The sequence below is a fragment of the Triplophysa rosa genome, linkage group LG8, assembly GCF_024868665.1.
Source record: "Triplophysa rosa linkage group LG8, Trosa_1v2, whole genome shotgun sequence".
NCBI classification, from domain to species: Eukaryota; Metazoa; Chordata; class Actinopteri; order Cypriniformes; family Nemacheilidae; genus Triplophysa; species Triplophysa rosa.
Window position 1 is genome coordinate 752,124 of NC_079897.1, and position 12,911 is coordinate 765,034.

The following is a 12,911-nucleotide window of genomic DNA, read 5'->3' on the forward strand; positions in this document are numbered from 1 at the left end:
TGTGCTTGCACACACAAGGAATTTTCTTTGGTGTTGGAAGCTTCTAGTACAGACATTCAACACAATGACAATACAATATAATACGATTTACAGTCTAAAACATTCTAAATTGTGCATATATAAAATAAAGACTATTTTACAGAAAATGGGGGATAATAACATATAAGAGACATTGTACAGGGTAGTATATAGTCATCAAACTTAATCTAGTCAAGGGACTACATGAATGATTTGTGTTGTGTTAAAATAGTGTTGTGCAGATGATCTTCAGTTCCCTCTGTGTGAGACTGCATTAGGAGAACACATTTGAAGTGTTATTTGATGTGTTTTTACAGACTTGTTAATGTTCAATTGTCTTGGAGATTTTAGAATTTTGTGGTTCCCATTATTCAGAAGAGTGTGTGGTTACGTTTTTAAATAAAAGATAAGATGACACATTAACTAAAGATATAAATATTTTAGTTGAGATCTTTAATCTGAAAGTAATTCAATCTTTAATTTATTTATGAAAGTGTTACATATACAACAAACATAAATGTTGCATCTTAAACACAGATAATTCTGAGCAAACATAACTGTAATATGTGCAACTGCTGTACAGTGTTTAATTCAATTCAATTCAGTTTTATTTATATATTCACAATGTTTCATTGTTTCAAAGCAGCTTTACAGGAAGAAAGAGAAAAAACAAACCTAAGTTTATTAGTATTACAATAACGAGTGTCCATCTTTGCTCTTGGTTGTTGAAGGAGATTGCCTGGGCTGGAGCTGATGATCAGTTAAAGTGGAAGTTCACCCAAAGATCAACTTTGTGTGATTTTTTACTCACCCACATGACGTTAAACATGTTTAGAGGACTTCCGGCATCTTCAGAGCACAAACAGAGATATTTAGGTGACATCCGAGAGCTTCCCAGGCCTCCTCATAGACGTTGTGGTGGTTTTTCTAATATAGTATTTATAAAATGATACATTTAGTTAGTTATAGGTCTCATGTATTTTTCTGATATAATATGGGCTATGGGCCTCATGTATGAGTTTGAGCACTTGAACACCTGCACACACACCAAATATTTGATCACACGAAGACAGGAACTGCACGTACACCACACATACTTTATCGCATACAGTCACGGACACTGGGCTGCTCATTATTACGCTAAACCATGAGCTCATTATTACACTTAATCATGTGCCAGAGTAAAACTGATGATAAATCATGTATCGTCCGAAAGCCCTGGATAGGTGTCCGGAAAAGTGTAGGTTAAAGGGCACATATGTGTTTTTGAGAGGCGCTCGCCTCTTTGGTGGATTTAGTTATTCTAGGTATCAGAAGTATAGATGACGGTAGAGAGCGTGATGGGTTGTAGCGTGATAGAAGCTCTGTTACATGAGCGGGAGCTAAACCGTTTAATGCTTTATAGTAGCTAGGGCTGGGAGATTAATCGAAAAGTAACCGAAACCGACATTCAGGACCTCTAATCGACGTAATTTTCCCATGTCGGTTATTTCGATTACTTTCCCTTTAACATCCATATCGACGGGTGCTGCTACATCACTTTTTCTTATCAGAGCAAAAGAGACTTAAAATACTGCATTATTTTTGGGTGTACACATACTGTATATGTAAGATTAGAAACTGTAAGTGCTCTACTTTTACGTGCGTACATGACAACATGTGTGATTTTGTAAAATAAAGAAAATTAACAGCATATTTCTGAAACGCGTCACTAAACTTATCCAAAACTCTGCAAATACTTATCACACAAACATGAAACGTATGTCTAAAGAAAGCATAAAATGTCTACTTTTAAATGATCCGATTCAGATTGAAATCAAATATTCCATGTTTATGTAATATGCATGGAAGACAAGTGCAGTTGAGAAATATTCATCCTCCCGTTTTTGCTCCCGGTTAGTGATCACAGGACTTTTAGTCCAAAATGTGCATATTGGGGGAAATATAGATATACTGAAACACGTTTACTTCATATTTCTTTAGACAGGGTGAGTTTTAAGCTCCGTTCAACTATAAAAACTCATTTCCACTCTGTCTGTTTTTTTCATGCGACAGCTTGAAGTAGAAGTATGGCATGATCTACGGTATCACATGCGGCACTAAGGTCAAGTTAAACTAGTAGTGAAAAGAAGCCTTGGTCTGATGCTAATAGGTCATTAGTCATATTAACAAGTGCGGTTTCCATGCTATGATCTAAAGCCTGACTGAAATTTATCGTGTATGTCGTTTTTTTAGGAAAGAGCACAATTTTACAGACTTAAACGTTTAGCATTGGTTATTTTTTCTCTAATGTTTTCAATTTTCTCTGTGAAAAACAGCATGAAGTCATGACTTCTGAGGTTTGCTGGAATAATCTGATCAGGTGGTGTCTGGTTATTTGTTAGGGTAGCCACCGTTCTAAATAAAAACCTTGGATTGTTTTGGTCAGTATCTATGTGGTGCTCAGCCCTAGCCGATCTTAGTTCAGGGCAGTTTATCTGTAAATCTATCTTTAGTGGTTGGGATAATTGTTCAGCCCTGTCGATAACACAGAGCAATGCAGCCTTCAATTCCGATATACATTTGACATGACACAAGGTAGTGATCGGAGACATTACTCTACATCGCTAAGATCGATTCCATGTGATATAACTAGGTTTAGGGTATGATTAAAGCGACGGGTGGGTTTGTTAATGTTTTGGTTGACCCCAAATGAGTTCGCTCAATCTATGAATGCAACTCCAAAAGCATCATTTGCGTTATCTACATGAATGTTGAAATCTCCAGCCGTTAGTGCTTTGTCAGCACGAACCAATAGGTCTGACATAAAGTCTGCAAACTCTTTTAGAAAATCAGTGTAGGGGCCTGGGGGGTCTATACACACAGTGGCCAAAACGAGAGATAGTTGTGTTTTTTGTCTTATATCTGGAAGAGGGACTTTAAGACCAGCACTCAATGTGAGATTTGTGCCACGTCTGACCTAAACTAACAGAAACATTTGTGATATTTCTGTAATGGTTAATCCAGCAGGATGTGTAAGATCTTTAGTCTCAGTAGTGTTTCTAATGCTTATATCATCATCGTTGTTATCCATGAATTATCTGGTTTACGGGAAACATTGCACGCTTTTTTCATTTAGATGTCAAATTACAGTTATAGAAAAATAAGTTTCAATGGTGTTGGAGACATTCTATTGTTGTCATTTTGTTGTTGACACTAGATGGCGTTCAAGTGTTTGTCATGTATTTAAGTCACGTGATGATGAAGGTCAAATAAACTTCTCTGCGTGTGCATGTGCCCATAATATTCTGGGTTTTGTTTTATTTGTTGCCTGCACTGCCATGTGGACAATAAATGGCCATATCCAACTTGTTTTCAATATATATATGTTTTTGTATTTTATTCAGGACTGTTATATTTCTGAAGAAAATACAAACACATTTATTGAAAATAAGTTGGATATGTCAGTCCATTTATTGTCCACGTGGCATTGCAGGCAACAAATAAAACAAAACCCAGTTTCAGTTTGTTATTTTGCCTAATAAAAAAATAACAATAATCTTTTTAATTTTTAAACCAGTTTTGGACAGATTCCTAATTTGTTTTTCTTTATTATGACAGGTGGTGTAATAAATGAGTTAAGCACAGTACATCATTTTCATGTTAGAGAGGGCTACGTCACGGTGTGGTCAGTTACCCGGATGCGCGGCCATATTGGTGACACTCGGATCTAAACAACAGCATGGATTGCAAGGTTAATGTACTACATAAGACGTTGTTCTACTACTTTATGATGTCTAAACCACGGAAAAAACGCGTGGAAGCTGCTAAATCATATAGAGAAGAACTTTGTAAGCAGGAAAGGGCGCGATATTTTGACAAACTAAAGTTAATAGGTGGTTAATAGGAATCACAATGGCCATATGTAACATCACATAGCCTACATAAGGACTGACGACCCAATTTCTTATATTTCTCATAGACGTAGTGAACTACTTATTTTGTTCGCCAATCAAGTCCTACCCCTAAACCTTATCCTCATAGAAAACTTTTGGCAGTTTTTTTGTTAAAAAATCATTTAATCACACACATACACGTGCTGACAGTCTGATTTTAACTAAATCACCTCCAAGTTATTTAATAAAACAGCGTGCCTCTTAACTGCGTTACAGTGATTATTTACACATGAATGTGTGTCTACATCTATGTAGAATAGTTAAGTTAAACTTCACACAGTAACGTTAAATACTACAGACTCGCGAGTGAAGTTCAGAGTAGAAAATAATTAATTATACTGCACGTGATGTTAGCATATGGCTATAGCGATTCTTGGGTGTAATCGACTTGCATTAAAGCACTTTATTTTCAGTTATTTCTAAAGAAGAATATTTTTTTCTCCAGCAATATCTGCGATATCCATTAGGTTCAATAGCAGTGTTTACGTTCAATGCCTCCAACATGGCCGACTTCCGGATTGATGACGCGTCGTGAACCAACAGGGCTGCGTTCAGCCCCGACAAACCGTTGCAAAACCGTTTTTTAAACGGAAACGGTGGAGCGGTTGAACACCCTGTTGTGATGACGCAAGAGTTGAACTACGGCAGCTGAGAAGGCCATTCTTTGTGTTCTTTTTGAAGAATTTTCGGAGCCTGATGAAATCGGAATAAATACGTGTTTAATACTTCAAAATACATCTCTTCTAATATCTTCAATTGTTGCGCATACCGAGCTGCAGCGGACACATTTAAACGACTTTACTTGGTCGCATTGTGCGAGCTGTCTCTTTAACACCACGTGGGTTATACACATGTTGCTGCTGATTGGGCCGACATTCTTGACACGCCCACCAAACAAGAGAAAACGCATCTCAAACCCTGTTGCACACCGTTTCCAGGAAACGTGTCGTTCAACCCGGAAACCGTAGCAAAACGTTGCGCACCGGTTTGAGCTTGAACATGCCCCAGATTCTATTTAGTGTGGTGACATTCCTACTCTACCTTCTCTTGCTAAACAGGATTTTACCGTAATAAAACTGATGTACAGTTCCTAACAAAAGTGTAATTTAGAGTAACACATGTTAAAAATGAGCCGACAGGTAACCTCATTCCTGTCAGAAAAACAATAAAATGGTTTAATGTTTTATAACTATAATATCTGCAGCAACTCACTCAACACACCTGAGCATCCGTGACTTCCGGCGAAACCTCGCTCTGATAGGACAGCGCACGGACGTGACAGGAAGTAAAAAGTATAAAAGAGTAATTCTCGTATGAAAGAGTTATTAGAAAACTACAGCAGGCGAATTTTATCGCTATGGATGTGATATTTCGAGTCAAAAATAGACATGTAAATTCTCAAATCATGTATTTATTGTCAGTTTATTGGAACGTCTGTTTATATTTAACACCCTGATGATAAGAGTCCAGACAAATTTTCAGTTACTATAAATCTAAATAAATTTGATTTTATGTTTGTATGAATCACTAATGGGGATAAAACATTAATAAAGAAATAAACATTTCATAGACTTTTTCATTTGTGGACCCTTGAAAGAATATTAAATTGTAACAATAAAAACAACTCATTATATATTAATAATTTTATTGTTGGTATGTTATATGTATTATACAGCAATATTAAGGATATTAAAAGCAAATCCTAAAAATAGAAAGAACATGAGCTAGTTTTTTTTTCCTTATAAACATTTTACTTTCATACAATACCTCAAAAATGACCTCAAAGTATTCTTAAAGGTCCAGTGTTGAATATCGGAGAGAAATCAATCATATAAAAAGGTATAAGAAGACAGTTGTTGATCGTTGACGCGCATTTTTGGAGATATATTGACAGTAGCATTACATACAAGAGAATTGAGTTTATTGAATTATAATCAATCACATGGAAGCATTGTTGCTATAACCTGAGAAAACACAATGACATGTACTTCAATGAGTGGAGAATATTTACCCTGTAATGAATTTCTGATGTGTAAAACAATTCAGCACGCTACACAAAGACAGCAGCCATGTTTCCAAGTACATAACTAATACAAAAAATGACTAAACAGTGCTCTCATCAGATCAGTGTGTTTCTCAGTAGTGCTGACAGACTTCATTTCTATGAATCCTGTTATAAATGTAAAATTCAACTTCACTATAAACCCAGTTCAAATATCCCTCAAATGCTATCAGATAGACAATGTAAGGCACAGAGAATAGAGGTCACAGCAGACTGATCAGACAGTGAACATACAGTACAGCTTTATATCTCGAGTATATGTGATCAAAAGAGTTCCAGCAGCAGTAGAAATACATACAAATACCATTATAATAAATACTGTATACCAATCTTTAAGGCACTTTATCCGCGTCAACATAAGCACAGCTGAGGCCGAAACTAATCTGATCAATCTCCATCCAACTGCTCACTGCGGGACCTTTTAAACAGTTGTGCGTGTATAAATAAATCAATGTACGTAGACCCCCCGATACAACACTTGTGATTATTGACATGACCAACATCTGTGAATCCTGTTCACCGTTATTTTTATCACAGGAAAATTTGAAAGAATTTTTAATAGCCCTGTTTTATACAAAAGAAATAATCGTTCATGTGACTCGTGTGTGTTTGTCTGAGGTCAAACACTGGAGACCCCATCATTGTTAATCTGAACATATGTTATGATGATTAAAACGATATTGTATAAAAATAATGTTGTATGATTATATTAGCACACATTGGCTACTTCAATACTGTTCAGATGTTTTTTTTAGGCATCAGTACAAACACTATATGGTAAAGATTCAGACACAACATGAGGGTCAGTGTGATGCCCTATTTAAGTAATGACATTTTTAAGTGAACTGTCCCTTTAGGAATTCTTTTTTGTGTGTATGTGGATCACTGGTGTCTTTTCTGAATCTACAACCTGTGACTCGTTCTTACTTTCACAAGTAACCAAACAGTACTGGACAGTCAGTATAGAACTCTACGTTTGAGCTTTTATGTAATAAATATTAAATACTTCAAATAAAACAGCAGTAGTATGCATACCAATAACAAAACAATAAAAAAAAAGTCTTTTCTGTATCTCTTTGGCTAACACTGTCAGAGACCAGAAACGGTCCAGTGACCGGCTCTTCTCAGCATCAGGACCAGAGACGCCGCTCATCACTGCATCACTGCAGGCGGTCTGTCTGCAGCTGCTGCGGCTGATACTGACTATACGCAGCCGCTGCGGCTCCGGGCGCAGGTGACGCCAGAGGCTGTTGGACATAACCGTAGCCGCCGGTAGCGACATAACCCGTGGCTGCCGGGGAGGCGGCGTAAGGGTACTGCTCATATGCAGCGGCGGCTGCAGCTGAGTACTGCGCATAGGCGGCACTGGTGTAATCAAGATAAGGTGAGGCGGAGGCGGCTGGCGGCTGGACGTGAGGGATCATCACGCTGGGCTGGACAAACGCCTGCGGGTACACGTAATGAGAAGGAATCCTGCAGGACACAGACAGCCCCAATTAAACAAGAAACAAACAAAAACATTCACATCACAAACAACTCGCAGAGAAACCCAAATGCACTAAAGGTTATTAAACAACAGAGCATGCTGGGAAAAAGTGAAGTGTGATAGCTTCTTTACCCATTATTATTATTATATAATATCATTTGTTTTGTACACTCCGTTGTTTTGAACAGACTGTAAACTCTCATCACAATAATAACAGGCAAGAGTTTACACGCGTTTGACTGATGATCTCAAAGACAATTTGATCTAGAGGCGTATGCTTCAATACTGGGGCTGTGCGATCTTAAAGAAAAATGCGATGGCAAGTAATGCGATAATCGATATGCGATACGATGTTTCTTTTTCTAAAATCTATTTGAATTGTTTCAAAAATATATCGAAAAAATTATATAACCAATAGGGCCGCACGATATTAAAGAAAAATGTGATATACAATAATTAGCTAAATAATGCGATGTGCGATAGAATATTGGTTCAAGTTTGTAAAATATATATTTAAAAACTGAACACTATATAACCAACATACATATTTTACATGATTTCTGATTGATGAAGTCTCTCTGCTATCTGCATCAACCTAACACTTCGCAAGATCTTAACACTGGTCCAGAAGCACTTCCGCTTTCATATGTTTCTTTTTTTAAACTCGCATATATAATTGAAACTTTAAGATATTCATTTAACATTTTGATTGGATTAAAAATGTTCTGTTAGTTTCATTTCGTTCAACCATTGTGTAGTGTTAAAAAACTGAAACAGGAAGTTCTTTTGGACCAGCTTTGGATCAGCGTTGTTTACGTCATCCAAAGTGGTCTATACGTAACTTTTATCATTTTTAGTTAATTTAGGTGTCGCAAAATATTGCGATGTGCATGTTGCGATATTACTTTCGATATATTGCGCAGCCCTACTAGTAGTAAGTATAACAACTAAACTGTAATTTAAAAATGTTTTTAAACGGAATTGGTTTAGATGTCGAAGATCAGATCTTCTGCATAACTGCAATGAGTCTACAGACAAATAAAAGACTATGGCTATTAAAAGCAGATGTGTCAATCAAAACCACAGCAGAAACAAAACACAACACCACCCAACAGAACTCCATTTGGAGAATACAACACGACATTAAAATCAATTCAACATCAATCAGTGCGCCATCACACAATATTAACAAACAAAAAATCAGCGCGCGCACACACACATCTAGCTTGCTATTCACCCTAAAATCAAACAAACATGAAGTTAGATTTCTATAAAGAAAATAAACCCAACTTTATGCCCAGTAAGATGTTTTGTACATTGACAATATTCAAACACTTGAATTGAAATGATTCATCTGAAGAAGGTTATAATATGAGAAGTGCTACACTTACGATTTTTCAAGCTTTTTGATGATTCTCATTTAGTTCACATCATTGTAATGTAAAAAAAACCTTTTCTTTAAACTCAAAGATTTCATTATATTGGCATTATGACAATGAGAAGAATTGTAACAATCTTAATGGTCATAAAGTTCTAGTTGGGGGCAGATATACAGTATATATATATATACGACTGAAGAGATAAAACAGGCAGCAGCCGGTGAAAGAGAGGTCTTCACCCGTACGCCACTGATAGAACAAACCAGGTCAGTATCATAAAAGACAGCGCAGCTGTGCAGCGTTACTAAACCAACCAGAAATACACAATTAACGTCCTAAACAGCTGAATTTCATGACACCACACAGCAGCAGTGTTTGTTGCAGGGCAGATTGGACAGCAAACAGCAGGTGTTGATGTTAAATCTGACCGTCCGCTCCATTCCTTACTGTCAATCATCACGAGTGACAGCACAGGCTGCCGGCGAGGCTATTTTCTGCTCTTCTTATGGCTTCAAAAGAGAATCTGACCAGCACGTGTCCCAGTGAATCCAGACATTACTGTACAATCTTTACAGACAACATGGTCCGTTAGAAATGAATCTGCACAGTACGTCTGAAAAAAGTATAATAATATCTGAACTGGATGTTGCTCTGATGCTGATTTCATCTAGTTAAGGTTAACTCGGTCAAGAATGAAAATGATGTCATCATTAATTCATCCTCATGTCATTTCATATCTGTTTCTTTCTTCTTCAGAAGATATTTTGAAGAATGTCGATAATCAAACAACACTGAACTCCATTGACTACAACACAACCATTTCTCAAAATATCTCCTTTCGCGTTTCACTGAAGAAAGACTCGCATATAGATGAGGGACAATAAACGATGACTGACTTTAGATTTTTGAGAATAACGATGGATGAATCTGGTATATGAGAGTTAACAATACTCATGCGTCTAAGCTGCTGTGTGCATTTCACTTTTTTAACCTTTCGGAGTTGCCAAGCTTCAGGTCTAATTTAAGTCCGTTTATAAATGAGAGCAGACAGAGGCCGAGGGTCTCTCGTGTGTCTGAACACCTGTCGTCTTCAGCCTGATCTGAATGTCACGCTGTGTCTTTGCGGTCCACGCTAAAGCAGCTGCTCCGTGGCCTTCTTCACACGCTTGCACACTCATCTCATGCCACACCGGTCGACTGAAGCCTTCGACAAGAACGAGGACGGACCGCCAACGCAGCGTGGAGATCTACACTTCACAAAGAGAGAATTTCTCACGAATCTGACGCCACAGTCAAAAGACCAAGACAAAAGCGTCATTAGTCAAATCCAAGAGGCGCACGAGAAGACTCGCTGAAGCATGCAAGCGTCGACTCCAACGTTGAGCGCTCCGAAACAAAAAGTCAAGACGTCTTGTTGAAAGGAATCCTGAAAACTGCACACATCTGCTCCTTGCACCCCAAAGATGCTTTCCAGAAATCCTCCAGTTAAAGCACACGGTTTAGCTCTCAACAACACTTCAGACAGGTGCAAACGCACACGGACTAACTCTCTCAAACAACAACAACAACAACAACAACATCCATGCAGTCTGATCACCGTCTGCGAGTCTCTGAATTGAGCGACTGAAGGTTATGTTAACGGAGAGCGCCTGTCGGATCAGAGAGAGACATGTTTGCAGTGAAAAAGAAGGAAGGTGATGGCGTGCAAAGAAAACACGCAACACAACCCAAAGTTCACACGCACACACCTCATGACCTGGCGGAAAGGGGACGGATAGAGTAGTGACGAATGATCATCTTCACTCTCTCTACGGCACAAGGAAAACAACATTTTATGACACAGATGAATACACAATATTCAAACACGCTAGATATGACATGTAACCATATGATATTGTTCATCGTTAACAGCGTCGTGAACAACCGAGCGTGGAATTTCAAGATAATGACTGATTTTTAAAAACACTCGAACGTTCGGTTCAACAAACAGACGGGTTTTCATCACGCTGGCATTAAGTTTGGCATCAGACACGAGTGATGGAAACGCCACATCTCGAAATAAAAACCAGTATTCAGTGGCTTCTATTAGTGACGTTTAGTGGCAGTTTATTAGCAAGCGACTAGTAGGATGGAAACGGTGCTCCATCGCAAATATTTTCTGCAATATTCCAATAAGCTAAAACTTTGGACGGACACCCGGCTAATGTTACGGAGACGAACAGCGGAAATATTTTCAAATCAAACAATTCCACACTTCAACTTGTTCAAACAAGGGTGCGGATGGAAGGAAAACATTTGGCTAGAAATGGTCTTTTCCAATATCATATTTTTACACCGGACGATACAAACGTCTCGATTTAAACTCAAAGTCATTAATTGAGACACACTTACCCATAAGGCCGCTGGATGAATGTAGGATGTATTTGAGGGACACCGAATGAAAACCCTGAGAAAGAAAAAACACTTCAATCATTTCATCACACAATTGTGTATTGAGTTTAGTATTCACTGTAGTATATTACAGTACGCCGTTTAAGGGACAGTTCACCCAAAAATGAAACTTCTGTCATGAATTTCTCACATGTATATCAATGATTTTGTTTGGTTGAACACAGAGAAAGATATTTGAACGAATGCTAGTAACCAAACAGATCTTGGCTGTACAGTAGGGAAAATGACAACGGCAGTCAAAAGGGCCGCAGAACTGTTTGCTGTCCTACATTCTTCAAAATATCTTCTTTTGTGTTCAACAGAACAAAAAAAAAAAGATTAACTATTTTTTTCTACTATGGTACTCAATGGGGTCCAAGAACTGTTTGGTTAAACATTCTTTCACATATCTTTCTCTTTCTCTTTTAAACACTTCAGTATCTAGACATTGTACTACTGTAAGTACCCTGTTATGGTAGTTTTATTGTAGCGTTATGATAAATTTGAGAAAAAGTGCCCGTAAAATCAAAGGAAAGAAGTACGAAATCTTGGTGAACTGGAAAAACATTTTAAACTCAAAACCTTAATGTCACCATGACAACAACATCCAGTCACCCACGGACTAGTTTGGAACAGTGATTGAAGTGATGTGAATTGTGAGTTTCTCTCCACTATCGAACACATGAAGTTTGCGGTCTCGGGCACGAGCTCACCTGGTTGCATGACGCGAGGTTTGGCCCCCAGGTAGGCCAGGTTGACGTTGGCTTTCCTCCCGTCAATGATGGGGTTCGGGTCTTTACAGGCTCTTTCTGCGCCTGCGCGGTCAGCCATCGTCACCTGCGCGCATTGTAAGACCTGAGACTTGAGGAAAGTTTTCGCAAACGAGGTCGGAAAGTTTTTATAAATAAAAAGAGACACTCACAAATCCATAGCCTCTGGATTTCCCCGTCTGTCTGTCTGTGATGACAACAGCTTCGTCGATTTCTCCGAACACCTCAAAGTATTTCCTCAGACTCGAGTCTGTGGTGTGATACGGCAGACCGCCGACGAAGATCTTAGTGTAAGTCGTGTCTTTCTGTGAGCTGTGCATCATCAGGGATCAAGTTTAATGCTTCAATAAACAAAATACAGCCACAGAGCGCAAAGAACAGACGACTGGAGTGAAACGTGCGCGTGTGTGTCACCCTTTCAACCTCACTAACATCCATACGCTTCAGCTGCGCGCTCTCGCTCACACGCGGCGCACTCACAGACCCCGCCCACGCCCATACAAACCCCTCCCTCCTTACCAAGAAGTACGTTTTTTTGCTCTAAATAATGACTAATATGATTGATTTTGTAAAGAGTCATTGGGTTGAATTCATCTTTAAACTGAAACGTGACATTTCTGTGTTGATTTGTATGACTTGTTTGGTATTTGTATCTGATCCAAATAAATCTGTTATTTGTATCTTAACTTTTCAAACATCAACATTTGCGCTTTCATTACCATTGGCCCAATGTCTGAAAGAAACTCTTTATCAGGTTGCACCAAAATAGAAATACGGCATCATCTTTACAGGAGAGCAAGACTGATGGATGAGCATGTTAAGTTTCCGGCC

The 12,911-nt window shown here is 38.3% G+C and overlaps 2 protein-coding genes across 3 annotated transcripts in view; both read right to left on the reverse strand.

Moving 5' to 3' along the window:
* Window positions 1–1,151, reverse strand: part of LOC130557693 (uncharacterized) — a 4,899-nt gene extending 3,748 nt beyond the window's left edge. Inside the window, exon 1 of the mRNA XM_057339683.1 lies at window positions 1,067–1,151. Coding sequence (XP_057195666.1) covers window positions 1,067–1,151 — 85 coding nt within the window. The remainder of the gene's footprint in view (window positions 1–1,066) is intronic.
* Window positions 1,152–5,611: 4,460 nt separating this feature from the next.
* rbm24b (RNA binding motif protein 24b) lies at window positions 5,612–12,516 on the reverse strand. 2 transcript variants are annotated; one of them, XM_057340274.1, is made up of 5 exons: window positions 12,233–12,516; window positions 12,024–12,147; window positions 11,272–11,326; window positions 10,629–10,688; window positions 5,612–7,488 (listed from the first exon to the last, which is right to left on the reverse strand). In XM_057340274.1, the coding sequence occupies exons 1-5, from the start codon at window positions 12,401–12,403 to the stop codon at window positions 7,176–7,178; spliced, it is 723 nt and encodes a 240-aa protein (XP_057196257.1). In that variant the 5' UTR covers window positions 12,404–12,516; the 3' UTR covers window positions 5,612–7,175. The 2 variants fall into 2 exon arrangements, with proteins under 2 accessions (XP_057196257.1, XP_057196258.1); XM_057340275.1 differs by lacking the exon at window positions 10,629–10,688.
* Between the last annotated feature and the right edge of the window lie 395 nt (window positions 12,517–12,911).

Bases quoted from the DNA above. Each gene is read 5' to 3' on its own strand.
- rbm24b (XM_057340274.1), bottom strand. From the start codon at position 12,403: ATGATGCACAGCTCACAGAAAGACACGACTTACACTAAGATCTTCGTC. The intron at 12,148-12,232 runs GTGAGTGTCTCT...CAATGCGCGCAG, and splicing joins AATCCAGAGGCTATGGATTT to GTGACGATGGCTGACCGCGC. The intron at 10,689-11,271 runs GTAAGTGTGTCT...CTTGTGCCGTAG, and splicing joins TTCATCCAGCGGCCTTATGG to AGAGAGTGAAGATGATCATT.